General features: G+C 66.8%; 5 protein-coding genes across 13 annotated transcripts in view; 1 reads left to right on the top strand and 4 right to left on the bottom strand.

Annotated features, from left to right (window-relative positions):
- Nucleotides 1-5,861, top strand: part of NFIC (nuclear factor I C) — a 42,807-nt gene extending 36,946 nt beyond the window's left edge. For 6 of the 8 annotated variants that reach the window (XM_072029316.1, XM_072029314.1, XM_072029317.1 and 3 more), the window contains 2 exons: nucleotides 871-956; nucleotides 3,134-5,861. In XM_072029316.1, coding sequence (XP_071885417.1) covers nucleotides 871-956; nucleotides 3,134-3,151 — 104 coding nt within the window. In that variant the 3' untranslated portion in view covers nucleotides 3,152-5,861. The remainder of the gene's footprint in view (nucleotides 1-870; nucleotides 957-3,133) is intronic. The other 2 variants (XM_072029318.1, XM_072029315.1) reach the window with 1 other exon arrangement.
- Nucleotides 5,862-9,911: 4,050 nt separating this feature from the next.
- Nucleotides 9,912-11,537, bottom strand: SMIM24 (small integral membrane protein 24). Its single transcript, XM_072029323.1, is given in 5 exon segments — nucleotides 9,912-10,249; nucleotides 10,376-10,414; nucleotides 10,539-10,656; nucleotides 11,337-11,457; nucleotides 11,460-11,537. Coding segments are annotated over 5 exon segments (426 nt in total). The 5' UTR covers nucleotides 11,523-11,537; the 3' UTR covers nucleotides 9,912-10,164.
- Nucleotides 11,464-14,639, bottom strand: SMIM44 (small integral membrane protein 44). Its single transcript, XM_072029322.1, has 2 exons — nucleotides 13,182-14,639; nucleotides 11,464-12,910 (listed from the first exon to the last, which is right to left on the bottom strand). The coding sequence occupies exons 1-2, from the start codon at nucleotides 13,396-13,398 to the stop codon at nucleotides 12,687-12,689; spliced, it is 441 nt and encodes a 146-aa protein (XP_071885423.1). The 5' UTR covers nucleotides 13,399-14,639; the 3' UTR covers nucleotides 11,464-12,686.
- A 936-nt stretch (nucleotides 14,640-15,575) lies between these two features.
- DOHH (deoxyhypusine hydroxylase) lies at nucleotides 15,576-19,627 on the bottom strand. Of its 2 annotated transcripts, none has more exons than XM_072029320.1 (5): nucleotides 19,487-19,627; nucleotides 17,715-18,018; nucleotides 16,946-17,022; nucleotides 16,585-16,822; nucleotides 15,576-16,023 (listed from the first exon to the last, which is right to left on the bottom strand). In XM_072029320.1, the coding sequence occupies exons 2-5, from the start codon at nucleotides 17,986-17,988 to the stop codon at nucleotides 15,713-15,715; spliced, it is 900 nt and encodes a 299-aa protein (XP_071885421.1). In that variant the 5' UTR covers nucleotides 17,989-18,018; nucleotides 19,487-19,627; the 3' UTR covers nucleotides 15,576-15,712. The 2 variants fall into 2 exon arrangements, with proteins under 2 accessions (XP_071885421.1, XP_071885420.1); XM_072029319.1 differs by lacking the exon at nucleotides 19,487-19,627 and adding an exon at nucleotides 18,182-18,327.
- Nucleotides 19,628-19,632: 5 nt separating this feature from the next.
- LOC139999772 (uncharacterized) lies at nucleotides 19,633-23,535 on the bottom strand. The gene is made up of 2 exons (XM_072029321.1): nucleotides 23,157-23,535; nucleotides 19,633-20,968 (listed from the first exon to the last, which is right to left on the bottom strand). The coding sequence occupies exons 1-2, from the start codon at nucleotides 23,301-23,303 to the stop codon at nucleotides 19,850-19,852; spliced, it is 1,266 nt and encodes a 421-aa protein (XP_071885422.1). The 5' UTR covers nucleotides 23,304-23,535; the 3' UTR covers nucleotides 19,633-19,849.
- Between the last annotated feature and the right edge of the window lie 175 nt (nucleotides 23,536-23,710).

Raw genomic sequence — 23,710 nt, 5'->3', positions numbered from 1 at the left:
GCTCCTCGCCTCTCCCTGCCTCAGTTTCCCCAGCGGTGCGGTGCTGCGGGGACCGGTGCGGCGCCGGGCTCTGCGCTGGGGCATCGTCCTCTCATTGCCACGGGGGTCCAGGAGCGCTTGCAAAGCCCCCCAAAATCTCGACGTCAGGCTTCGTTAGCAGCACTGGCTGATGAGCTTGGCTCCCCTCCACTCCTCCTCGGGGGGCTGCAGCGCCTCGGGCAGGAGGATTTCAGGGTTGCCTCGGGGCACGTGCTGTGGCGGTGGGACACCGTGCCACCGTGACGCTGCGTGGGGTGGGGAACGTCCCCGTCCCACTGCACCCCAGGGACACCCCCGGTACCCTGTGAGGCCGCGTGTCCCCACATGCCACCAGCTGGAGCGTGGGTGCTGAGTTTTGGTGGCGTGAACGCATCAATGTGGAGGGGACACCTCAGGACGGCATGGCACGGCCGGTGACGGGGCCATGGCACGGGGAGGGGACCGGGCAGTGCCAGTCCCCCCCCAGGCTCAGGAAGGATGCACTGGGGGTGCTGCCTGTCCCCACGGGGGACAGGGCCTCCTGCCACCACCCAGCCTCCATGGGGCTCAGTGGGGTCCCAGTACCAGCCCCCAGCTGGGGGGATGTGGCCAAGCGGCGCCGGCAGCCCCTGTCCAGAGCCTGCGTGGCACAGGGGCACCCGTCCGTGCCAGCGGGCACCGCGCGGCACCGTGTGGCACAGCTCTCCGGCACGGCCTGTGGGGCCGGGGATGTCACCCGGCCACCGGCTCCGGGTGCCCGGGACCCCCGTCCTGCAGCGGGCAGGGCTGGCCCGGGGGGCTGATGGCGGTGCCGCCCGCAGCCCCGTTAACGAGCTCTCGTTTGTTCCCCAGCCTACTCTGCACCAGGCACGCCCCCTGCGAACCGTTCCTTCGTGGGATTAGGACCAAGGGATCCTGGGAGTATCTATCAGGCACAGGTGAGACGGGGGGGCTGCTGGGGGGACCCTCCTGCCCTCGCCCCGGGCAGCACCAGCCTGGCACCGCCGCCGTGGGCATCGCAAGCGTGGGCACTGCCACCGTGGTTGTTTCCCTCGTGGTCGTTTCTGCCGTGGGCTCCGTGGGACTCTGTGCCGTGGGCATCACCGCCGTCTCATCGCCACCGTGGGCATCCCTGCTCTGGGCGTTGCACCGCCACCACAAGCATTGTCACCGTGGGCATTGTCCCTGTGGTGTCCCCACCACGGGCAGCTCTGTACCGGCCAGGGGGGTCTCCCGGTGACCCCATGGGGCTGGGGCTGCCCCAGAGGCACCCCGTGCCAGGCCACCAGGCACTGCCAGTGCCTCGCAGCCAGAAAGGGTCCCCAGGGTCCGTGCTGTGCCCACGCTTGGTGCCTTGCTGGGCTCTGGCTGCGCCCCACGCACCACCACGGCACAGCTGGGTGCCCACAGCATCGCTGAGCATGAAGGGCACCAGGGGGTCCACGTGTCCCCTCTCTCCAGGAGGGCGCAGGCACCCTGCTGTCACCCGGCTGTGCCCACCAGCTGATCGGGGCACAGCAGGAGGTGGCGTGTGCCTGCCCAGATGCCTTTAATTAGTGCTGGGCAGTTTTTAATCTGCAGCTTGTGAGCCGGCACGAGCGCAGCAGGCACTGCCAGCGGGCTGGGGCAGGGGTCCCCTCGTGTGACACCAGCCTCTGCTGCTGCGTGAGGTGACACCACTCGGTCACCTGGGGAGGTTCCCTCTCGGTCCTCCCCCCTCCATGTGCCCACGGGGTGCAGCAGCGTGCTGGGGCGGCAGGACTGGGGGGGATGGCGCCGTGCCAGGGGCACCCATGGGTGCTGTGTTGTGCCAGGGTGTGCGCGCTCAGGGTCTGCGACCGTGCCGTGGGGCACATCGGGGTGCTGTGCCACAACAAGGGGGGTGACCCCCCCCACACTGATCCCCTGGGGCACCGTGGAACCCCCCAGCCCCAGTGGGGTGCCCCCATCCCATGCAGGGTGCTTGGTCCCCGCACATCCTGCAGTGCCCGGTCTGGCGCCGACCACAGCCTGCGCCCTGCCTCAGTTTCCCCAACCCCACGCATGGGCACAGCGGGGTCCCCCCAGCCCCCTGTGGGTCACCACCAGGTGCTTGTGGGGTCCCTGTCCTCCTGTCCAGCACCGGGAGCTGCCGTGTGTCTGGCCATGGGGTGGGAGGGGGCTGCTCTGCGTGGGGAAACTGAGGCAAGGGGAAACAAAGCCGTGTCCGGGGAGGGGCTGTCCCCAGCCACGTGCCACCCACGGCAGGTCCCCAGACCTGGAGAGGTCTCTCCGATGGCGCAGTGTTGGGAGCTGTGGTGCTCGCAGGTGTTGGGGGGGCTTTGGGGAGCATCGGAGAAGGGCTGGGGGGGACGCAGGACGCGCCGGCGTCCCTGGCCAGGGCGGCTGAGACCTGGCGCTCTCGGGTCATGTGTGGCGGGGCCGGGAAGGGTTAAGGGAAGCAGAGGCCCCCGAGCTGTCTCGTTGCCAACGGAAACCAGACATGAGGTCATCGGGGATGAACTTGGACTTGGGGCGGCCGGAGACAATGGGAGGGCGGTGGGGGGCCGGCAGTGGGGCTGGTGGGACCCCCAGCCCTGCCACCCCCTGCGCTGGGGACAGCCGCTGTCCCCAAAGGGGGCGAGCCCCGGGGAACATCCCAGCCTTTGGCAGGGTGAAAACGTCCCCAAAGTCGCCTCGGGGTGTGGGGCAGTGGTGGGGAGCCCGGGGGGGGCACGGCGTGAGGGTGGCTTCCAGGAGGGACCACGGCGGGGACGTGCGGGACCCGTCCTGCTGCCGGGCACGGTGCCACGGGGACCCGGGGAGGGGGACACGGCACCGGGGAGGGGGTCCTGGCACAGCAGGGAGGGGGGGGCTCGGGGACATCCCAGCAGAACGGGGACACAGGGTGGCAGCGCGGCGGGGACGGTGGCACGGGGGACATCGGACATGGCGCAGTGACGCAGGGCGCAGCGGGACGGGGCTGCGTGGCGAGGCCGTGCCAGGTCCCCCCGGCTCCAGACGGGGAAACTGAGGCACGGGGAGGGTGGCGGGGGGGGGGCACGTGCTGACACGGAGGCCCAGGGGCTGCCCGCGGGGCACAGCACTAACGGCGCCTCTCTCTTCTCTCCGGCAGTCCTGGTACCTGGGATAACGCAGCCGTGCCACCCCTTCGCCTCCCTTCTCCTCTGCTTTAGGCACCCTGAGAGGAAAATCCCCGTCCCAGAGCACCAGGCCCAGCCTTTCGGTGACGACGGAGAGCACGAACTAACAACGACGACGACAAGCAAAACCCATCCCGGAAGGAAAGAGAGAGGGAAAGGAAGAAGGAAAAGGTTCAAACTTTTTTAAAAAGGAAAAAAAAACAAAAAACAACAACAACAACCCACACAGAAAAAAAAAAACAAAAACGACAAAAAAAAAACACCCTACGAGGACCTTCCCCCCCCCAGCAACGCATCCACGTCTGATTTGCCAGAAAAACAAACAAAAACCGAACACTATTTGCCCCGCCGGCCAGCCCCGCGGCGAGACTGAGCCCGAGACCCGACGCAGCTCGTGACAGCGGTGCTCCCGGAGCAGCAGCGGGGCCGCAGCCCCGCTCGCCAGAGGGCCGTTTATGCAAAGTTGTCTTTACTCTTTCATTCTTGCCTCTATGTGAGTAGAAAAGAACAAACCCCCCCGCGCTGCCCTCCTCCCCCCGGGACCCCCACGCAGGCTCTCGGGGGGCCGGGGGGTGGCGGTGGCCCTCGGGGGGGGACGCGTCCTGACGGCGCCCGCGGGACGTGGCCGTGGCCGCGCTCGCTGTCTTGTGGCTCCCGGTCCCGTGCTCCGTGCCGTGGTCGCGCCTTGGGGACGGGTGGTGCGGTGACGGGGTGATGCGGTGACACCGTGACACGGTGACACGGTGACGTGGTGACAAGGTGATGCAGTGGCGTGGCGGTGCGGTGGCGTGGTGACACGGTGACGCGGTGGCCAGCACGGCCTGGCAGGAGGTCTTGCAGGAGAGGGGCTGGGGACAGGGGGACACACGGGCAGGGCTGGGGACCTGTGCCGGCGGTGGCGCCCCGTTACCCATGGGGACACGGCGTGGGGACGCTCCCGACGCGCTCCCCGTGGTGTGACACCGGTCACCCGTCTTTGTGCAATGCCTTCCTCACTCCCCACAGCCTGCGTCCCCGCCTGTCCCCGCGTGTCCCCGCGTGTCCCCGTGTGTCCTTGTGTGTCCCGGTGCCTGGGGGGGGGGGTGGCGGGGCCGTGCCGGGGCGTGCGTCCGTGTGTCCGAGCTATGCATTCCTGTGGACAGGTACCATGTGGACTTGCGACGAGAGGGTTCGATTGTGTTGCACATTTTGTAGGAAATGCACTTTTAAGAGGGAATCTTAAAAAAAAAAAAAAAAGAAAGAAAATGAAAGAAAGAAAACAAAAAAAAAAGAAAAAAATCACAAAAAAGGAGGAGGAGGAGAACAAGGAGGAGGAAGAAGAGACGGGAGCCCCCGGCACTGGCTTGCTGGGATGGCTGGCTTGTTGTTTTTTTGGTTTTCGTTTTTTGTTTTTTTGTTTTTTTAATTAAAAAACGATGGAGAAAAGGAGGACGAGAGTGAAGGCGACCGCAGAGCCGCTCCCGGAACCCCCCCCCCCCACGGAGCCCCCGCCGTGCCCCCGGCCCCAGCCCCCCACCGCGGGGGCACCCTGCCCGCTGCTTCAAGTGCCTCAATTTCGCCGTGGCGCGGCGGGGAGGGCGGCAGGGGGCCGGGTCCCGAAGGAGCCCCCACTGCTGGAGCATCGCTGTGCCAGCACCGAGCAGCGCGCACCGGCACCGAGCTTTGCACACCGGCACCGAGCATCACACACCGGCACCGAGCTTTGCACACCGGCACCGAGCACCACACGCCGGCACCGAGCTTTGCACCCTGGCACGGAGCATCACACCCCGGCACCAAGCACCGCGCCCCGGCACCGAGCACCGCACGGTGACACCAAGCATCGCGTGCCAGCCCCAAGCTTTGCACGCCAGCACCGGAGCATCGCCCGTTGGCACCACCGGAGCACCGGCCCTTGGCACCGGCACCAGGGCATCGCCACGCAGCATCGCCCACCGGCACCGTCGCCGTGCCAGCCCCGCGGCGAGCATCGCTCCGTCGGCACCAGTGCGTTGGCACCGAGGCGTCATTCACGGCGAGCGCACGAGGAAGAGCCCGGCGGTGGCCCCATCCCACGGCGAGATGTCACCGCGCCCGGCAAGGGGACACGGGGACCGAGATCCGGCCGCACCGCGCCGCGGGCAGTGCCTTAGAGCAGGGGACCCGGCACGCGGCACCCGGAGACGAGCAGGGGCTGGCCAAGGCCCCAGCGCCTCCCGCAAGGTGATGGCACGGCCGCGGGGACACCGGCACGAAGCCACCGAGGGATGGCCCAAGGCCACTGCCGCCGCCCCGTGGGGCACCCCATGGACCGCCCGCACCCCGCACCTGCACCCGCACCCTGCTCGCCTCCCCCGCCGCCCCCCAGAGCATTTGCACCCCCCCCACACACACCCCCTTCAAGCAGCCCCGGGATGGCCCAGCAAGGCCGGATCCTGCCCGCCTGGGCGCAGCGTGGCACCGCGGGGAAAGGGCTGACGCAGGAAATCCCGGGGAAAAAAAAAAGGAAAAAAAAACAAAAAAAAAGGAGAAAAAAAAAAAAAACACAAAACACACACAAAAGACGATGAGAAGAAAAGCCACAAACAACAAAAAAGGAAAAAAAAAAAAGAGAGAGCGCGCTTGGCGGAGAGGGAAACTTTTTTTTTTTTTAAGGATATGAAAAAAGAAACACATGAAAAAAAAAAAAAGACAAAAAAAAAAAAAAAAAAGACAAATAAACTGCATGGTGCTTTAACAGGATCTCGTGACCTGGCTCAACCCATCCGTGGATGGCTGATGCTGTGCATGGCAGACTGTATTAACCGGCTCTACCTTCCCCCTTCAGAAAAGAGAAAAAAACACAAAAAAAAATCAAAAAAAAAAATCTGTATAAAAGAAAAAAAAAAAAGCCGTAAAAAAAAAAAAAAAAAATCCATGTTTTCCTAATTTGCACGAAATTTTATACCACATGATGTGCCTTGCCTTCGAAGACTAAGTATTACCAGACCCGGGCTCACCGCACAGGAGGAGCTGCATGCCTGGGGCTCCCCGCCGCTGGGGGGGCCGGGGGGGCCCGGCCGCTCGCCGCCCGCTCGCCGTCTGCATGTCGTGTTCTTGCGTTGGGCCGCGGGGCCGGAAAGTCCCTTTTTCTCTGTTTTTTTACCAATTTTGTTGTTCCCCCCCCCCCCCCGTTAAACGTCTTCCAGTTGTTCATGCCGAGTGCGCCCTGTCCGAACACACCGAATATGCAATACCCCTGGGGCTGCGGCTCCGGGGGGGGCCTGGCGGCGGGGGGGGGCCCCTTCGCTTTGCCTCTTTTTCCTTCTTTTCGTTGTTTTTTGTTTGAATTAGTTCATTATTTTTATTTTTTTTTTAATGTTCATTTTTTTGCTTTCAGCAACCAAAGGCGGCGAGGAGGAGGGGGGGGGGCGGTGGGATGCTGGTGGGGACCCCCCCCCATGTGTCCCCCCCTCCATGTGTGTCCCCCCCCCCCCATGTGTCGTCCCCCCCCGCAGTGAGACGTGAGGACGCAGTGGGGTGGGAGCTCAAAGTGGGGGGGGGGGACCATGGGACCCCCCCCCTCTAAACGCTGCGAAATGGGGCTGGGGGCTGCCGCCGGGGGGGGGCTGAGCCCGACTGCTCTCGTGGCAGGAATGGAACCGTGTGAATGTAGCTGTGCCCCCCCCCCGGGGGGACGCAGCCCCCCCATCCCCACCGGCTTCATCCTCGGGGGAGGGGGCCGGGCTTTTGTAGCCCCCCCCCCGCCCCCCCAGCCGCGCGCACCCCTAAAAAATCCAGAATTTGCCTTAAAACCCACGCGGCCGAGGACCGACGGGGGTCGTGATGAGCCGGGGGGGGGGCACGGGGGGGGCCTCGCTGCTGCTTGGCGCTGAGGAGACGCGGGCGGGGGTCGTGGCTCGGCCACCCGGGGGGGGCAGGTGCAGATCGGGGGGGGGGGGGGGGGCAATTTATTTTTTTTGGGGGGGCGGGGGGGGGTCCCGAGGAGCACCCCCCCCCCCTTTTGGAGCTGCACGGCGCAGTATTGGTTTGTGCAAGGACAATGCAACGCAGGTAGCGGTAGTTTTAGCGTCGAGTTGAGGGGGAAAAAAAAAAATCTATAGGGAAAAATGGGGAAAAAAAATGTGAAAATTGTAAAAAACAAAAAAAAAAATTAAAAAAAAGGGGGTTAAGGATAGAAAAATTTCAGTTTAAAGCAAAAAAAATTAAAAAAAAATATAATGGGGAAATAAACATTTCTCACCCGTGACCGGAGCGGAGCAGTGGGGGCAGCGCGGCCCCCCCCCGGCCGGGCCCCCCCCAGCCCGTGGGGCGTGGGGGGGGGGGCGTGGGGCGCGGGCGCCCCTCGGGCCGGGGCCAGGCGCCGTGGGGAATCCCCCGTGGGGTCCCCGGATCCCCCCCCCCTCCCTCCCCCGTTGCTGCCTTCGCCTGCGTGGAGGGGGGGGCCCGCACCCCCCCCCCCCAAAAAAAAAAAAAAAAATTAAAAACCCGCCCTCGGCAAGAAAAGCACCTTAGAAAATGTTAAAAAAGGCAAAAAAAGCAAAAAAAAAAATCACGGATTCCCCCCCCACCCCTCCCCACGCACCCCGACCCCCCCCCAAGGAGGGAGGTTCGGGCCGGGGGGGGGCAGGGAGCGCCCCCCTTTCCCCCCCCCCCCGGGATATTTGCACTGCTCCGCTCTGCGCTGGGGGCCGCATCCTGCCCCCCCCGCGACCCCCAGCCGAAGGGAATATGCAACCCCCCCCCCCGCCCACCACCCAGGCTGCCTGGGGGGGGGGGGGCTTTCTGGGGGGGGGGAGGCCGGGGGCGGGGAGGGGGGGGCCGACCACTAATTTTTATTATTATTATTATTTTTGAACCGTTCGCCGTGATTTTTTTTTCAGCCCCCCCCCCCGGGGTGGCCACAATCAGCTCCGCCGGTGGTGGTGGTGGGGGGGTCATCGCGGGGTGTCCCCCCCCCACACCCCCAAGGGGCTTGGGGACAGTTTTTTTTTAGGGGGGGGGGACACAATCCCGCGCCGCCACAAGCCCAGGTCCCCCTTGCCCGGGGGGTTCTCATGCACTACAGTCCCCGAGGGGGGGTTGTTTTTAGTACTCGTTGAAAAAATGCGTTTAGAAAAAAAAAAAAATGGGGAAAAAAATACAAAAAAAATTAAAAAACAAAAAAAAGAAAGAAAAAGTCCTCGTGACCTATAAATAAATCCCTGTACATATATATATACACCCACATCTATATATATGGGGCCGCAGGGCGGGGGGGGGCGCGGGTCCCTGCGGGCCCACACGCAGTTAAGGTACTTTAAGTGGCAAAGTAAGGAATATATATATATAAAAATATATATATATATGTCTGCTGGTGGTGGTTGGTTGGTTTTTTTCCTTTTTTTTCCTTTTTTTTTCATTTTTTTTTTCCCGTTCGCTTTCGTTTCGTCCTCTCCGATTTGGAGCCGCTGCTCCCCCCGGCCCCCACCCACGGGAAGCACCCGCGGGGATAGGGGAGGGGGTGGAGGGGGGGTCGGGGAAATTTGGGGGGGGGGTTACAAAAAAAAAAAAAAAGAACAAAAGTAACCGAAAGGCAAGAAAAGGCCCCAAAAAAAAGCGCGGCGGGGCTGCCGGCGGGCCCACGACGACACCAATACCAAAAATCCCACGCAGTGCCTCTCGCTGCCGGCCGCCCACGCCCGCTTTTTTGGGGGGCTCCTTGCCCCCCCCCTCACTCCCCTCCCTTCATACCCCCCCCCCATTGGGGTGACCCCCTCCCCACGCTCCCCGCGTCCCCCCTGTGCCGCTGCGGGGGGTGAGCTCAGTGGGGCGCCGCTGCCCCCCCCCCCCCCCGGCCCCACGCGTGTCCCCCCCCCCCCCCCCTGCATGCTGCCCCCCCCCCCGGACCCCCGCTCGCCTCCCCGGAGCTTCTCAATATTTGATTACTCCATGTACACGAACGCAGCCCCCCCCCGCCGCGCCTGCCTCCATACAGCTCCCGAACGTGGCTAGGGAATTTTGTGGGTTTTTTTTTTTTTTTTTTGGTCATTTTTGGTCATTTTTTGGTTTTTGGTCATTTTTGGTTTTCGGTTGGATTTTTTTTTTTTTTTTTTTGTTCCGTTTCGTTTTGTTTTTTTTTTTTTTTTCTTTTCCGTATTTTTTTTTTTTTCGCCCCCCTCCCCTATGCAAAAAAAAAAAAAAAAAAAAAAAAAGGAAAAAAAGGATTAAAAAAAAAAAGAGAGAAAAAAAAAGACAAAAAAATAAAAAAGCGGAGGAAAAAAAAAAAAGGAGAAAAGAGAAAAGTTTAAAAAAAAAAAAAAGACGAAAAAATGTATAAAAATTAAACAAGCTATGCTTCAACTCCACGCCGCGTCCGCGCTTCCTTCGCCGCCCCCACGGGGGACACCGAGACACGCGTGGGGGCGCTGCGGGGCGGGGGGGGGCACTGCCCCGGGGGGGGGGGGGGCTGCCACCCGTGGGTGCCCTCGCCCCACGCAGGAGGTGGCGGATCCCCGGGACACGCGTGGGGACCACACTTTTGGGGGGGTGACACGGGGTTGGGGCACCCACGGGTGACCCACGCGTGGGGTGCTGCCCCCCCCACGTGACATCATCACCTCGTCCACGCACCCTCATGACGTCACCCCCCACCCCCCCCGTGTCACCCAGGGGTCCCGTGGGGTCGGGGGGCACCCCCCACCCACCCACCCCCCCCTCCCCGCCGCACCCACGCGTGGGTGGTCACGGCCCCGTCCCCACGCGCAGCGACACCAGAGACGGGAGGCGGGGGCGGGCTGGCAGCTTTACTGCTGGGCTACAGCGGGGGGGGGGCCGCCCACAGCCCCCCCCGTGGGCTCCCGTCACGCGGCCCCCACGCGGGTCCCGCGGGTTGCCGTGGGGGGGCGCCGTCCGCGATCCATTCCCGCGGGGCTGGGATCCAGGCCGGGCTTTGCGCTCAGCCGGGGCCTTTCGGCTCTCGGCGCCCCGCAAAACCCGGCGCGGATTCGCGGCCGCGGGTGGGCCGGAGCTCGCCCCACGCGTGTCACAGCGACGTGGCCTTGTTGCGCTCCTGCTCGTCGTCGCTGTCCCTATCGGCTGCCGCGTTGCTGTAGGCGGCCTTCTCCAGCCTGCGGGGACGGGGACGGAGCCGTCAGCGGGGCGCTGCCCCCCTCCACCCCCCCCACCCCACCCCACTCCCACGCGTGGGACCCCCCAGAGGGGAAACTGAGGCAGGGCTGGGGCTGGGCCGGTACCTGCCGATCGCCTGCGGCTCCTCGGGGGCTCCGTGCTTCCTGCGGGGGGACACGAGGGGACACGGGGGGGACATGAGGGGTCAGCACCGTGCCCTCCCCACCCCCCTGTCCCGCGTGGGGGGCGCCGCTGCAGCCCCCCCCCAGACCCCTCCCCGGCCCCCACCTGCGCATCCTGAGCCGCCAGAAGCGGTTGAGGAGCAGCCCCAAGAAGACGATGAAGAGGAAGACGACGACGGCCGTGAGGCCAACGAGCCACGGCTGCCACTGCTTGGAGGTCACGACTGCAAAGGCACCCGTGGGGACAGCGTGGGGACGGGAAGGAGCCACGGGGACAGGGACAGGGACAGGGACAGGGACAGGGACAGGGACAGGGACAGGGACAGGGACAGGGACAGGGATGGGATGGGGACAAGGATAGGGATGGGATGGGGACAGGGACAGGAATAGGGATGGGGACAGCGATGGGGACATAGCAATACAAATAGGGACAGGGACAGCATTGGGAATGGGGACAGGGATAGGGACAGCAACGGGGACAAAGACAGCAATAGGGGCAGGGATGGGGATGGGAACAGCAATGAGGGCAGGGACAAGGACAGGGACAGGGATGGGGACAGGGACAGCAATAGGGACAGGAGTGGGGATGGGGACAGGGACAGGGACAGGGACAGGGACAGGTTCAGGGGAGCCCCGTGCCGCAGAGGACAGCACCCTTCATCCCAGGGTGTAGGGTCCTGAGCCCGGCACTGGGGGACACTGGGGGACACCGGGGTGCTGAGGCTCAGCGAGGTGACAAAGCCACCCCCGCCACAGCCAACCTGTCCCCGTGAGCACGGGGTGGAGCAGTCACCCCCAAATCCTCCTGCTCTGCCCCCAGAATGGCTGCTGCCAGTGCCGGTGCGCGAGGCACTGGGCAGACTGGTCATACTGGGGAGGGCAGCGGGGTGCTGGTGGCACTTACCCTCCTGTCCCCGGGCGGTGGCAGTGAGGCTGAGCAGCAGCAGCAGCCCCAGGGGCTGCGGGGACCTCGGCATCACGGGGCTGCGGAGGGGCCCGATCCTACAGCGCGCGTGGCACCGCTCCTTGCACCCGGGGCCAAGGGGCGGCTTTTATTGGGCTCAGGAGGACAAGTGCCACCGAGTGCCATGGCAACGCGGTGCCCTTAACCCCCGGGTGGTGGCACCTCCGCCCCGCTGTGCCACCAGCACCCGCCGGGACCCCCGGACACAGCGCTATGGGAACAGCACCCCCGGCACTGGGGAGACTGGGCGGACTGGGAGCAGCTGGGGAGGTGCCCCCAAGCAGCGTGGGAGCAGCGCAGTTTTGGGTGGAAAAGAGGCAGATTTGGGGCTTTTTGGTGTTGTTTGGGAAGAGCGGCTTCACGCAGCAGGGGCAGGATTTGCCCGGTGGGTGCAGACGGACGGACGGACAGAGGGACGGGTGGGTGGGGGGCTGGATGGATGGACAGAGGGATGGGGGGGGGGGCTGCACGGACGGACAGAGGGATGGGGCGCATCTCTCCCCGCTGCCCCCCACGTGCCCGGGGCGTGCTGGGTGCCATAACCGGGTAAATATTAATGCCCTTATCGCCCAGACCTTGGCAACGGCCGCGGGCGGCTCCGCTCTGCCCCGCTCCGTCCTCGGGGAGAAAACAAACGGGGGGGCAGCACCCATGGGTGGGCGCCGTCGGGGCCCCCTCCCACTGCAACTCCCCGAGGGGGTGAAGAATCCCTGGGGGCGTGGGGATGGGGGGTCCCCAGCGAAGGGCTTTGCTTTAAGGGTGGGGGTCTGCACAGAGCAGCCCCCGCTCACGCTGCCCCCTCCCAGAGGCTCGGGGGCGCTCAGATCGGCTTTGGGGGCACCCCTGGGTGCTGCCGAGCCCTGCCTCATCCTGCAGGGCCCGGATCTGGTGGGGGCCAAACCCCATCCTCGGCACACAGCCGGGTGTCTGCCTGTCTGTCCGTCCGTCCGTCTGTCCATCTGTCTGTCCGTCCATCCGTCTATCCGGGTGTCTCCGTGTGTCTGTGCACGCCCCGAGGGTCTGCGCCCACACCCAGGGGCGCATCCATGTCTGCGCCCCCCCCAGCGCCCGCCTCTGTGTCCGTGTGTCCGTCCGTGTGTCCGTGTGTCCGAGCACACCCCACACCAAGGGCCAAGGTGGGGGCATCCCAGCGGGTCGGGGGGCAGGGGGGTTTTTGGGGTGCAATGGCAGCTCCGAGCCGTGCGCGTTGGCACCACCGCGGTGTTCGGGGACGGGGCCGGAGCGGCGGGGAGGGGCGGGGGGGGGGGGGGCTTCGCAGCGGGGTCCCCCCTAGAAAAACCTCTTCTTGTGGGGGTCGGCGAAGGTGATGGAGCTGCGTGGGGTAGCGGAGAGCAGCCCCAGCGGGATGTCCATGCCGGGCAGGGCGCCGGCTCCTTCGCCCTGCGGCCTCTCCTCCGGCAGGGCCCCGTCCTCCTCCGGCCACTCCACGTCCAGCGCGCCGCCCTCGCCCATCACCGCCTTCTCCTCCTCCGGCTTGGGCCCGAACGCCCAATCTGCGGGGACAAAGAGGGGGCTGTGGGCAGCGCCGTGGCACCCAGGGGGGGTCCCCAGCCTCGGAGCAATGCAGCAAAAACCTGAAGTGTGCCCAGCACCGATTTGGGGAGAAAAATTCACCCCTTTGGCCAACGGGGCCCTACCCCGTGCCCCAGCATCCCCATCGCCCCAGTACCCCTCTGGGCTGGTTGGGGTCCACCTCACCCCCCACCCAGCCCCATGAGGACCCCATAGCTCAGCCCCGTGTCCTCCCCCTCCCCAAGGACTCACCAGCGAAGTCGTGCACCAGGTCCTTGATGAGGTGGCCGACGATGGCGTAGGCCACCACCAGCACCAGGCTGGCCGCCATCACCAGGTAGACGACGTAGCGGGGCAGGCGGATGCTGTCCAGGGCGGGGGGCTTGTACTCCACGTAGAGCACCCCGTCGTCCTCCTCGGGGGGGGCCTGCAGCAGCTGCCGTGGCACGGAGCCCCCCGGCAGGGCCATCGCCAGCTCCCCCCGTGCCCCGGCACAGAGCCACCCGAGCCTCTGCCACGCGGGGGGACGCGGGGGACGAGCGGCATCAGGGTCCCCACGGCTCCCCCACGCCCCCCGTGCTCCTCTTGCTGGTGCAGAGGACAGAGCAGCCGCGGGAAGGAGCTTAGTGCCGGTAATCCGGGCACAGCCCGGGCGAGCTCAGCATGGGGGGGGGCAAGAAGTGTCCAAGGTGGCTGGGGGGGTCCCCAAAATCCCCACCTCACATGGCGCTGCAGGGACCCGCATCCCCTTGTGAGCGGGGAATCGGGTGCAGAGCTGGGGAGTCCCCAAAGGCAGGGAGGGGAGGGACACCCCCAGCTCGGGTGCGCTCCCCCCCCCAGGCTAAATCCCCCTGCAGGCCCCGAATCCCCCGAGCAGATGGCACCAAGTCCTTGACGGGGCCCAAGGCACTGCCCTCAGCACCGGGGCTGGCGGCCAAGAGGGGGCCTGCACCAGTCCCGGCACCCCGGGTCCCATCTGGGTCCCCCTCCAGCACCCAAAAAGAGCTGGAAAAATCCCAATCCCTTCCCGGGGTGGGATCGCCAGGGAGGGATGGAGGTGCCTGCGATGCTGGAGCCGGTGCCAAGGCAGGGCTCTGCGCCCAGGCCCTCCTCCCCGCGCACGTCCCGGCTCTGCTGCGCCCAGGCCAGATCCCGGCCGCAAAAATGCCGCCTTCGTTCCAATTCGGGCTTAAAAGGCATTTGGAGGAGTTGAGGTTTTTTTGCAGGCAGGCGGGGGGAGATGGGGGAGGGGGGAGCAGAGGCAAAAATTTGGCATCGCTCCTGCCTGGGCTGCGTGATTCACTGATGGAAAATCAGCGCCAGGAAGCAGGGAGCAAGGGTTGGAGCAGCCCCGTGCGATAACCGGGGCCGAGCACGCCGGGGAGCGCCTGGCACACTGAAACCTGAACTCCCGTGGGGCACCAACCACGGGGCACGAGGGAAATAGCGTGGCCCCCACTCCACGTCCCCGTCCCCAGCACCCACAGGGGTCACGGGTGGGCACGGCGGCGCCCCGAGGCCTGGCGGTGCTGCCCCAAAGCCGCCTGCCACCCGCGGTCTGCGCGGGGAGGAGGGAGGGAGGCGAGAAGCCACACGACAGCCGGCGCCTCTGCACGGGTGTGAAACCAGCAGCTGGCTGTCAGCAGCGCAGAGGAACCGAGGTCTGGCAGCTGGGGGCCCCCATCCTCTGCCTCACACCCACACCGCGGCGCTCAGGCACCCGTCTGGCTCCTGGCCACCAAAATCGTGGTGCCACAGAGCAATGGCCACGGGGTGCTGAACTGGAACGGACTGGAACCATACTGGGACTCCTCACTCCCTCCCTGCCCCATCACAGAGCCCCGGGGACGCCGCAGCAGGGGGGGAGCGGTGGTTTTGGGGGCTGCGAGGATCGAGCCCGAGTGACTCACGCAGAGACTTTGGTCAAGGGGAGCGGTGCCGGCAGCAGGAGGCTGGCACGGACACCCCAGGCGGCAGCACCGTGAGGACTCCGGGCACGGCTCAGCCCACGGGGGCTGTGAGGGCAGCCCCAGGGACCCCCAAATGGGGCTGGACCCCGCAGGGTCGAATCGTGGCTCTGCTCATGCCGGTGCCCACGGCCGGTGCTTTATTTCCTCCCAGCCCCGCGCGTGCCCGGGGGATTTGGGTGCTGGGTGCTGGCAGCAGGCGGCAGCCGCCGCCCTCCGGCTCTGCTTCAACACCGGGGAAGTCCAGGCAGGCTCTGCCTCACCCCGTCAGCCCTCACTGCGGTGCCATTCCCCGCAGAAAGAAAAACCGTGGCCAAATCTTCCAAGCCTTGCCACGGAACAAGCCCCATCCCAGGGCAAAGGCTGCCGCAGCGCAGAACCAGCCTGCCCCGACAGGAGAGGCCAAACCCACAGCGCCCCGGCAGCTGTGGAGGCAAGGAGGGCCCCGGCTCAGCACCAACACCGAGGGCAATTCCGAGGCTCTGCACGGCTCCAACCTACAGGAGCGAGCGCCCGAAGCCAGCCCCGACCCCTCCGGCGAAGCTCAGGTGGGGAAGGCAGAGCCCACGCGCCCCGATGGGCTGCGACACGCAGCGAGAGCCCCCCCGCTGCGAGCCCCCAAACAAGGGGAAGGGGCAGACGCAAGAAACAGGGGGGGAAAGGAGCAGCTCAGCCTGGATTTGGATGCAGAAAGCAGCTGTATTGGTGCCAGACAGCAAACCCAGTTCTGCCTCCGCCGGCTGGGCACGGAGCCGTGCCCGCGGAGGCCGTCGGGGAAGCGCGCCCGGGGGGAGGAGGCGGCGCGCCCGGCCGGGCTCAGGCCTGCAGCTTGCAGAGCCCGTCGGCGTACTGGAACTGGGAGCCGTTCTCGTACTCGTACATGTCCAGCGCCACCTCGCAGCTCTCCCGCACCACCCGCTCCTCGTCCTGGGCGAAGGCGCGCAGGGTCTCCAGGCAGGAGGGGTGGGCGATGGCGCCCAGGGCCTCGGCGCACTCGTGCCTCACCATGGGGCTCTCGGTGCGGCTGCGCAGCGCGGCTGTCAGCTGCGGCACGCAGGCCTCGTCCTGCATCTGGCCCAGCACGTAGCCGATCTCGTGGCGGAACAGGGCGCTGCCGGCCTGGAGCCCTGCGGGGAGGAGGCGAGAGTGAGTCCCCAGAGCTGGCCGCGGTGCCGACCTGACCCCCACCCAAACGCTGCGGGGCAGGGGGAGGCGTGGGGTGGTCGGATGGGGCTTGGAGCCCGCAGCTGCCTCTCCCCGGAACCCTGCACACCTCGTCCGGTGGCAGCAGCACGCCCTCAGCTCACAGCAGGTGGCCGGAGGGCATCGACCACTGCCCTGGGGCTGCAGAGAGAAACCAACAGGGTCCGGGGCTGCGCTCTGCCCCTTCCCTGGCCAGGACACATTCGCACCCTCTCCAGAACAATCTCTGGAGCCCAGGATGAGGCTGGGTGGCCTCGGACCTTCCAGGACAGACAAAACAGATCCCTGGCACCAGGAGCCACCAGCTCAGCCCAGCAAACCCCCCGCCAGTTACAGGCTGCGCCCTCTCTGCAAGCAAACAGCGGGGGAGGCAGCTCCAGAAGCAGCAGCAGCTGAAGGAGCCGCACAGCTCCGGATTTAGGCAAGGCCAATCCTGGATTAACCCGCAGGGAGGAGGCAGCGGGCGGCCCCAGCCGGGCCCTTACCGTCCGCCAGGGCCAGCACCGCGTCCCGGCCACCCAGGTTGCGCAGGGCGAACATGGCCCGGTAACGGTCGAAGAGCGGGAGCGCCTCGTCCAGGAGGGCTTCGCGCAGCTTGGCCACGTCCCTCTCCTCGGCGGGGGGAGCGGGATCCACCGACTGGTAGGGGCTGGCGCTCGGCTCCTCGCCGTGCTCCTGCAGCCACTCCAGCCTCTTGACGGCCAGCTGGCACGTCTCTGCCACCTGCGGGGACGAGGAGGACGCGGTTTGGGGATGCGGGACGGCCCCGAGCAGTGCTGGGGGCACAGCCCCGGTGACCGCCCGCTGCTGGCATCGCTCCGAACCCCCCCCCACCCCCAGACTCACCTCAACCACGGGGTCCTGCGAGTATTGCTTCAGGACATCCAGCACCGCGGGGTTCCCGATGGCGCCCAGGGCTTCACCTGTGGGGAGGAGACACCAGGAGGCAGCGGGGTGTCCCCGGGGGGTGTCAGGGTGGGGACAGCCCCGGCAGGGCCTCACCCCACCCCACAGCGGGACCCAAGGCCTGACACCCCCCCCACAGCCCTCACCCCCCCCACACAGCCCCCACCCCCGCCCCACAGCCCTCACCCCCGCCCCACAGCCCCCACACCCCCCCCACAGCCCCCACACCCCCCCACAGCCCTGACACCCCCCCCACAGCCCCCACACCCCCCCCACAGCCCTCACACCCCCCCCCCAGCCCTCACACCCCCCCCACAGCCCTCACACCCCCCCCACAGCCCTCACACCCCCCCCACAGCCCTCACACCCCCCCCACAGCCCCCACACCCCCCCACAGCCCTGACACCCCCCCCACAGCCCCCACACCCCCCCCACAGCCCCCACACCCCCCCCCCAGCCCTCACACCCCCCCCACAGCCCTCACACCCCCCCCACAGCCCTCACACCCCCCCACAGCCCCCGCACCCCCCCCACAGCCCCCGCACTCCCCCCACAGCCCCCGCACTCCCCCCACAGCCCCCGCACTCCCCCCACAGCCCTGACACCGACCCCACAGCCCCCACACCCCCCCCACAGCCCCCACCCCCACCCCACCCACCCCAACCAGCCCCACAGAGGGGCACGGGGAGGGGCTGTGGGGGCTCCGTACCCGCCTCGTGCCGCACCATGGGCTCCTGGCGGGGGTCCCGCAGCACGGCCAGCAGCACGGGGATGGCGGCGGGGTCCCGCATCTGGCCCAGGCAGTAGGCCAGCTCGTGCTTCAGCAGCTCCGAGGCGTCCCCGAAGGCGCGGCCGATGCAGGCCACGGCCTCGGGGCCGCCCAGGCCGCGCAGGGTGAAAAGGGCCCGGAACCGGGCGGGCAGCGGCTGGGCCGCGTCCAGCAGCGTGCGGCCCACGGCGGCCACCTGCTCCTCCGTCACCATGGCTCCCGGTACTGCGGCCCCGTCAGGCTCCTGCGGGCGGGGAAAGGGCTCAGAGGGGCCCCGGTGCACCGGGAGAGGAGAGGAGGGGGGGGGGGGGAACCGGCCCCGGGCCCGGAACGCAGCGGTTGGGTCACGGCGCCGCCCGGACCCTGAAGCGCACCGGACCCGCAGCGCCGCCGGGCCCCGCACTCACCGCGCGCCGCCATGCTGAGCACCACGTGACCGCGCGGCCGCTCCCACCCGGAGCTCTGCGCGCAGGGGGAGCCGGGGCCGCACTCAGCGCGCGTGCGCACGGAGCCGTCTCGCCAACACCCCCCCTACCCCCCCCAGCCCCGCCCCGCCGGGTGGGAGCGGCCGGGGCAAGGGGAGGGGGGAGGAGGGGGCAGCGCTGGCGCATGCGCAGTGCGGGGGGGGGGGAGGGGGGGGGGACTGGGGCTTTGGGGTGGCCCCACACGGCCTCTGGGGTCCCCACAGGGCGGCCCCATAGACCTGGGCTGCCCCACTGCCCCCCAGGGCAGCCCCAATAGCCCCTGAGCTGCTCCAGTGTCCCCCAGGGGTGCCCCACTGCCCCCCAAGGCGGCCCCATAGTCCCTCAGCTGCCCCACTGCCCCCCAGAGCTGCCCCCCGGGGCTATCCCATAGTCTCTGAGCTGCCCCAAAGCCCCCCCAGCACCGCCCCACAGTCCCAGCCCCAGCCCAGCACTCTCCCCATTTCACCCCCCGGCCATGCCATACACCCACCCGTGGCCCGTTCTGCTCCCAGTTCGGCCCCCAGTCCCCGAGGGGCACCCAGCATCCCTGCCCCCAGCGTGCGGGACCCTCCTGCAGGGCAATTCCCCCCACCCCATGTCACTTCCCATCACACCTTCACACCCACCCCTCTCCCGGGACCCCGATCTGCTGCTGGGCCCCATAGATCTGAAAATGGGGCAGGCTGCAAATGGGCCCCATACGACACCGACGGCACCACCAGCGAGCAGCCTGCAGCGCTCCGGGTGCCGGGAGGGCGAGGATTTGGGGTTGGGGCCAAGGTGGGGAGGGGGCGGCTGCCCGGCTGCCTCTGCTCGCTGCTCCCCGAGCCCGGGGGCAGCGGGCCCGTCCCCGAGGGAAGGCTGGCACTGCCCGACATGCCCGTGCTGCTCCCCCGCCTACCACCTGCAGCCGAAATGCTGAGGAAGGTGTCTGCGCCCGGCAGCTGGCTCTGCCCTGGCACGGCGAGGTGAGGCGGTGTGCCACGGGGCTGAGCCGTGGTGCGATTTCTCAGCCGATAGCGGGCAGAGCCGCGTGCTGCCCCGCACACCGGGGCTGGGATCGGGGCTGGGAGGTGCTGGGCAGTGGGACGGGGCGCAGACCCCCAGCGCAAAGCCCCAGCCCAGCAGAGCCAGCGCTGGGGGTTGCAGGTGTGGTTCCCTTCCCCACCAGTGCCAGCCCCCGGCCAGTTGCTGCTCTGCCCCATTTCCTTTTCCCTCCCAGGCACGTTCACACAACAGGATTTGTACCTTCAGGGGGGTTCTGCCTTCCTCGAGTCCCCTCCTGAGCTCCTCCCAACACAGGGGCCATGGCACAGAGACCTGCTGCAGCCAGGCGCCGTGAGCAGCCGGCGTTTATCCGCACCGGGACAACCCCACAGCCCTCTCCGCAGCCAGACCGTGATCCCCGCTTTATTTACACAGCACAGAGCACGTCACAAGATCGATCGGATCCCAGGAGAGAGCACGGGGGTGAAATGCATCCCGCTGCCTGCACCCACCGAGGCAAAACCAGCAGGAGCCAAGGGGCCGGTGCGGCAGTCCTGACCGAGCAGCCCGGTTGGGGACATCCACCGGAGCCCAGGGAGGTGCACGGCCGTGTCCCCGCTGCCATCAGCCCTCCCCGCAGCTCTCGAAGTACTGGCACATCAGCTCACGCACCTGCTCGGCCCGGCCGTCCTCCATGGCGGCGGGCGCGGGCTGGCAGGGCTTGGGCAGCTCGGTGGGCTCGGTGCCCTCCAGCCACTCCTCGTTGAAGGGGTTGTCGTGCGCCTCGCAGACGTTGTGCAGGATGCAGCAGGCGAGGACGAGGGTGGGCAGCAGCTCCAGGCTGCAGTCGTCGCACTTGAGGAGGATCTGCCAGCGAGCCTTGAGGCGCAGGAAGGCGTTCTCGATCACGCTGTGCGCCCGCCTGAGGCGGTAGTTGAACTGCAGCTGGCGCTGGGTGAGCTTCTCATCCTCCTGGTAGGGTTTGAGGATCCAGTCCTGCAGCGGGTAGGTGGCGTCGCCCAGCAGCACGTACTTCTGCGCCTTGCCCATGAAGTCCTTGGGCGGGTTGGGGCACAGCCGGCCCTCCTTGGCCAGCACCCACAGCCTGGAGCTCTCCAGGACCGCGCTGTTCTCCATGCTGCCGGGGAAGGCGGTGGAGACGTCCCAAAATTGGCCCAGCCCGTCCACGGTGGCCTGGGTGAGGATGGAGTGCCAGCCCTGGCCGTTGCAGTAGTCGGCGCTGAGGCGCAGCGGGGGGTTGATGGGGAGGTGGAGGCTGTCCAGGGCGCCGATGCAGTGGGGGAAGCCCCAGCGGGCGCGGAAGATGCGCGCCATGTTCTCCAGCTCCTTCTCGTTGGGCAGCCGCAGGTAGAGGGGCTTCAGCAGCAGCACCACGGCGTAGCTCACCTCCCGCACGCATGTCTGCACCGTGGAGGGCCCCACGCCGAAGAGGGGGCTCAGAGTCTGGTACTCCACGTTGGTGGCCAGGTGCCACAGGGCCACGGCCACCCGCTGCTCCAGGGGCAGCGCGGGGTGGAAGTGGGCGCTGTGAGGAGCCAGCCCCGGCCGCAGGAGGTTGCAGACGTAGAAGAAAGTCTCCCGGGACATCCGGAACTTCTCCAGCCAGTCCTGGGGACCGAACTCCTTCAGGACCACCCGCTCCCACCAGTCCGCGCCCCGCACGCTGGGCCAGGCGCGGGGGTAGAAGTAGCAGCTGGTTCTCCTCCGGCGGGCGATCAGGAGCTGCAAGGCAGCGGGGAGGCCACGGGGGCGTGAGGCGGCCGTTCCCCACCCCAAATCCCCCAAACCCACGTTATTTTATCCCTCCGAGGAGGACGCAGCTCAAGGACCTCGAGGGGCGCGGGGCAGGGAGGTCGCCCAGTGGCTCCAGGCTGGCAGAACCTGGGTCCAATTTTCCCGTTTTTGGGAAACCCCATCCTAAAGCCACCAAACAGCGGCCGTGAGGCTGGGCAAGGGGCCCAGGTTGCACCGAGGAGCGTTGTGGAGGAGCCTCCTTTTGGGGCCGTCAGCGTGTTTGGGGTTTCGCTGTGTTTCTTCTTTCTGAGGAGTGTTTTTCACTTTCCTGCAGCGGAGCCAACCCCAGGCCTGCCGCTTACTGAAGGGGCACCGACCCCCCGTGCTCCTGGCTCTCCCACGGGAATTGTCTCAGTTTCAAAATGCTAAAAACCAGCTTTAAGCTAAAATGGACCTTTTTTTTTTTTTTTTTTTTTTTTTACTCCAGGAAAGTGATTCACAGAGCTCCCTCCCAGCCCGCTCGTCCCCGCTGCCCACTCCCCAGGTCCCCACACCCCTGTCCCGCACGTCCCATCCTTTGTGTCCAGGCTCCCCCCCCCATCTGTTTTGTCCCTCATGTCCCCATCCTCACCCTTTGTGTCCCTGCTGACCTCCGTGACGCCCCCCCCTCCATGTCCTTCCTATCTCCCATCCCTCACGTCCAGGTATTTGTGTCCCACGTGTCCCCCATGTCCCACCCTTTATCTCCACTTGCCCCCATCGATCGCATCCCATCTTTTGTAACCCGTGTCCTTTGTGTCCCCGTGCCCTCTGCACCCCCTGTCCTTCACATCCAGGCCCACCCCCCATCCCCCATGTCCCCCAGGTCCCATCCTTTGTGTCCCCCATCCCCGCTCTTTGTGTCCCTGTGACCTTTGTGTCCCCCCTCCCGTGCCCTTCCTGCCCCCCATCCTTTTTCTCCCCCCCGCCCCATCCTTATCCCATGTCCCACTCTGACCGCATCCCATTTTTGTGACCTCTGTGCCCCGTGCCCGCCTCATCCCTGTCCTTAGTGTCCAGCCCCCCATCCCCGCCCCCACCCTTTGTGCCCCCCTACACCACCCCACATCCCTGTGATCCCCCTGTGGCCCTGTGACCCCCCCATATCCCTGTGACCCCCCCAGTGTCCCTGTTATCTCTGTGTCCCTGTGAACCCCCAATGTTCCTGTGACCCTCCCGCATCCCCATAACCCCCACATCCCTGTGACCCCCCCTGTGTCCATGCGACCACTCCCATGTCCTTGTGACCCCCTTATGTCCCTGTGACCCCCCACGTCCATGTTACTGTTTACCTCCATGTCCCTGTGACCCCTCCGTGTCCCTGTGACCCCCCATCCCTGTGACCCTCATGTCCCTAAACCCCCCGTCCCTGTGACTCCCCCACATCCCTGTTATCCCTGTTCCTGTGACCCCCTGTGTCCCCAAAACCCCCACATCCCTGTGACCCCCTCCATGTCCCTGTTACCCCTCCGTGTCCCTGCGACCCCCCCATCCCTGTGACCCCCCCACGTCCCTGTGACCCCCCTACATCCCTGTTAACCCTGTGTCCCTGTGACCCCCGTGTCCCCAAAACCCCCACATCCCTGTGACCCCCCCAATGTCCCTGTTATCCCTGTGCCCCTGTGACCCCCCGAATGTCCCTGTGACCCTCCTGCGTCCCCATAACCCCAACATCCCTGTGACCTCCCCTGTGTCCATGCGACCCCTCCCATGTCCCTGTGACCCCTCATGTCCCCAAACCCCCCCTGTCCCTGTGACTCCCCCACATCCGTTATCCCTGTTCCTGTGACCCCCCCCCGTGTCCCCAAAACCCCCACATCCCTGTGACCCCCTCCATGTCCCTGTTACCCCTCTGTGTCCCTGCGACCCCCACATCCCTGTGACCCCCCTACATCCCTGTTATCCCTGTGTCCCTGTGACCCCCCGTGTCCCCAAAACCCCCCCATCCCTGTGACCCCCCCAATGTCCCTGTAACCCCCCCAATACCCCTGTAACCCCCCCACCTCCTCCCCACCCCCCATCCCTCCCCACCTCCCCCACCCCCCGCCTCCCTCCTACCCCCACCCCCACCCCTTTCCCGTTCCCCCCCCGTTCCCCGTTCCCCCCCCCGTTCCCCCCAGCCCCCCCCCCCCGGTACCGTCATGAGCCGTTTCTGCCTCTGGCTGTAGTAGTGCCGGAGCCATGCTCTCCGCTGCGGCCCGTCCCAGCGGCCGGCCATGGCCCGGCGCCTCCCGCCCCCCCGGCGCAGCAGCGCGCCCAGCAGCAGCAGCAGCCGCTGCCGCATTTTCAAACCGGGAGCCGGGGCCGCCCTGGAAGTGATCGGCCGAGAGGGGGGGGGGGGGGCACCGAGGGGACCGCCTCGGCTCGGGGCCGGCCCCCCCAGACCTCCCCCGGGGTCGTTGCAGAGCCCCCGGGTTCCCCCCCCGGGATAACGGGGCCGGGAGCTGCCCCGGTGCCGCCTGCGCCCCCCCCCCCCCGCCCCGCGGGGACCGAGCCCCGGCAGCTTCCAGCGGGACCCGGACAGCTCCCGGGCTGCTTAACCCCCCCAGGGGCTGCTTAACCCCCCCCAGGGGCTGTTTAACGCCCCCCCGGGGCTGTTTAACCCCCCCTCGGGGCTGTTTTCGCCCCCCCGGTGCTGCTTTCAGCCCCCCCAAGCTGCCGTTCACCCCGGGGTCTCCGCAGCCCCCCGGG

Source organism: Anas platyrhynchos, chromosome 29 (assembly GCF_047663525.1).
Source record: "Anas platyrhynchos isolate ZD024472 breed Pekin duck chromosome 29, IASCAAS_PekinDuck_T2T, whole genome shotgun sequence".
Lineage (NCBI taxonomy): Eukaryota > Metazoa > Chordata > Aves > Anseriformes > Anatidae > Anas > Anas platyrhynchos.
The sequence above is the reverse complement of the archived record's forward strand: the minus strand, read 5'-3'. Positions and strand labels throughout refer to the sequence as shown.

Coding starts and splice junctions, on each gene's coding strand:
- DOHH (XM_072029320.1), bottom strand. CDS start 17,988: ATGGTGACGGAGGAGCAGGTGGCCGCCGTGGGCCGCACGCTGCTGGAC. Junction 16,823..16,945: donor CGCAGGACCCCGTGGTTGAG/GTGAGTCTGGGG, acceptor TCGTCCCCGCAG/GTGGCAGAGACGTGCCAGCT. Junction 16,024..16,584: donor GGTGCTGGCCCTGGCGGACG/GTAAGGGCCCGG, acceptor TCCTCCCCGCAG/GGCTCCAGGCCGGCAGCGCC.
- LOC139999772 (XM_072029321.1), bottom strand. CDS start 23,303: ATGCGGCAGCGGCTGCTGCTGCTGCTGGGCGCGCTGCTGCGCCGGGGG. Junction 20,969..23,156: donor GGCAGAAACGGCTCATGACG/GTACCGGGGGGG, acceptor GCTGCCTTGCAG/CTCCTGATCGCCCGCCGGAG.
- SMIM44 (XM_072029322.1), bottom strand. CDS start 13,398: ATGGCCCTGCCGGGGGGCTCCGTGCCACGGCAGCTGCTGCAGGCCCCC. Junction 12,911..13,181: donor CCTGGTGCACGACTTCGCTG/GTGAGTCCTTGG, acceptor TTGTCCCCGCAG/ATTGGGCGTTCGGGCCCAAG.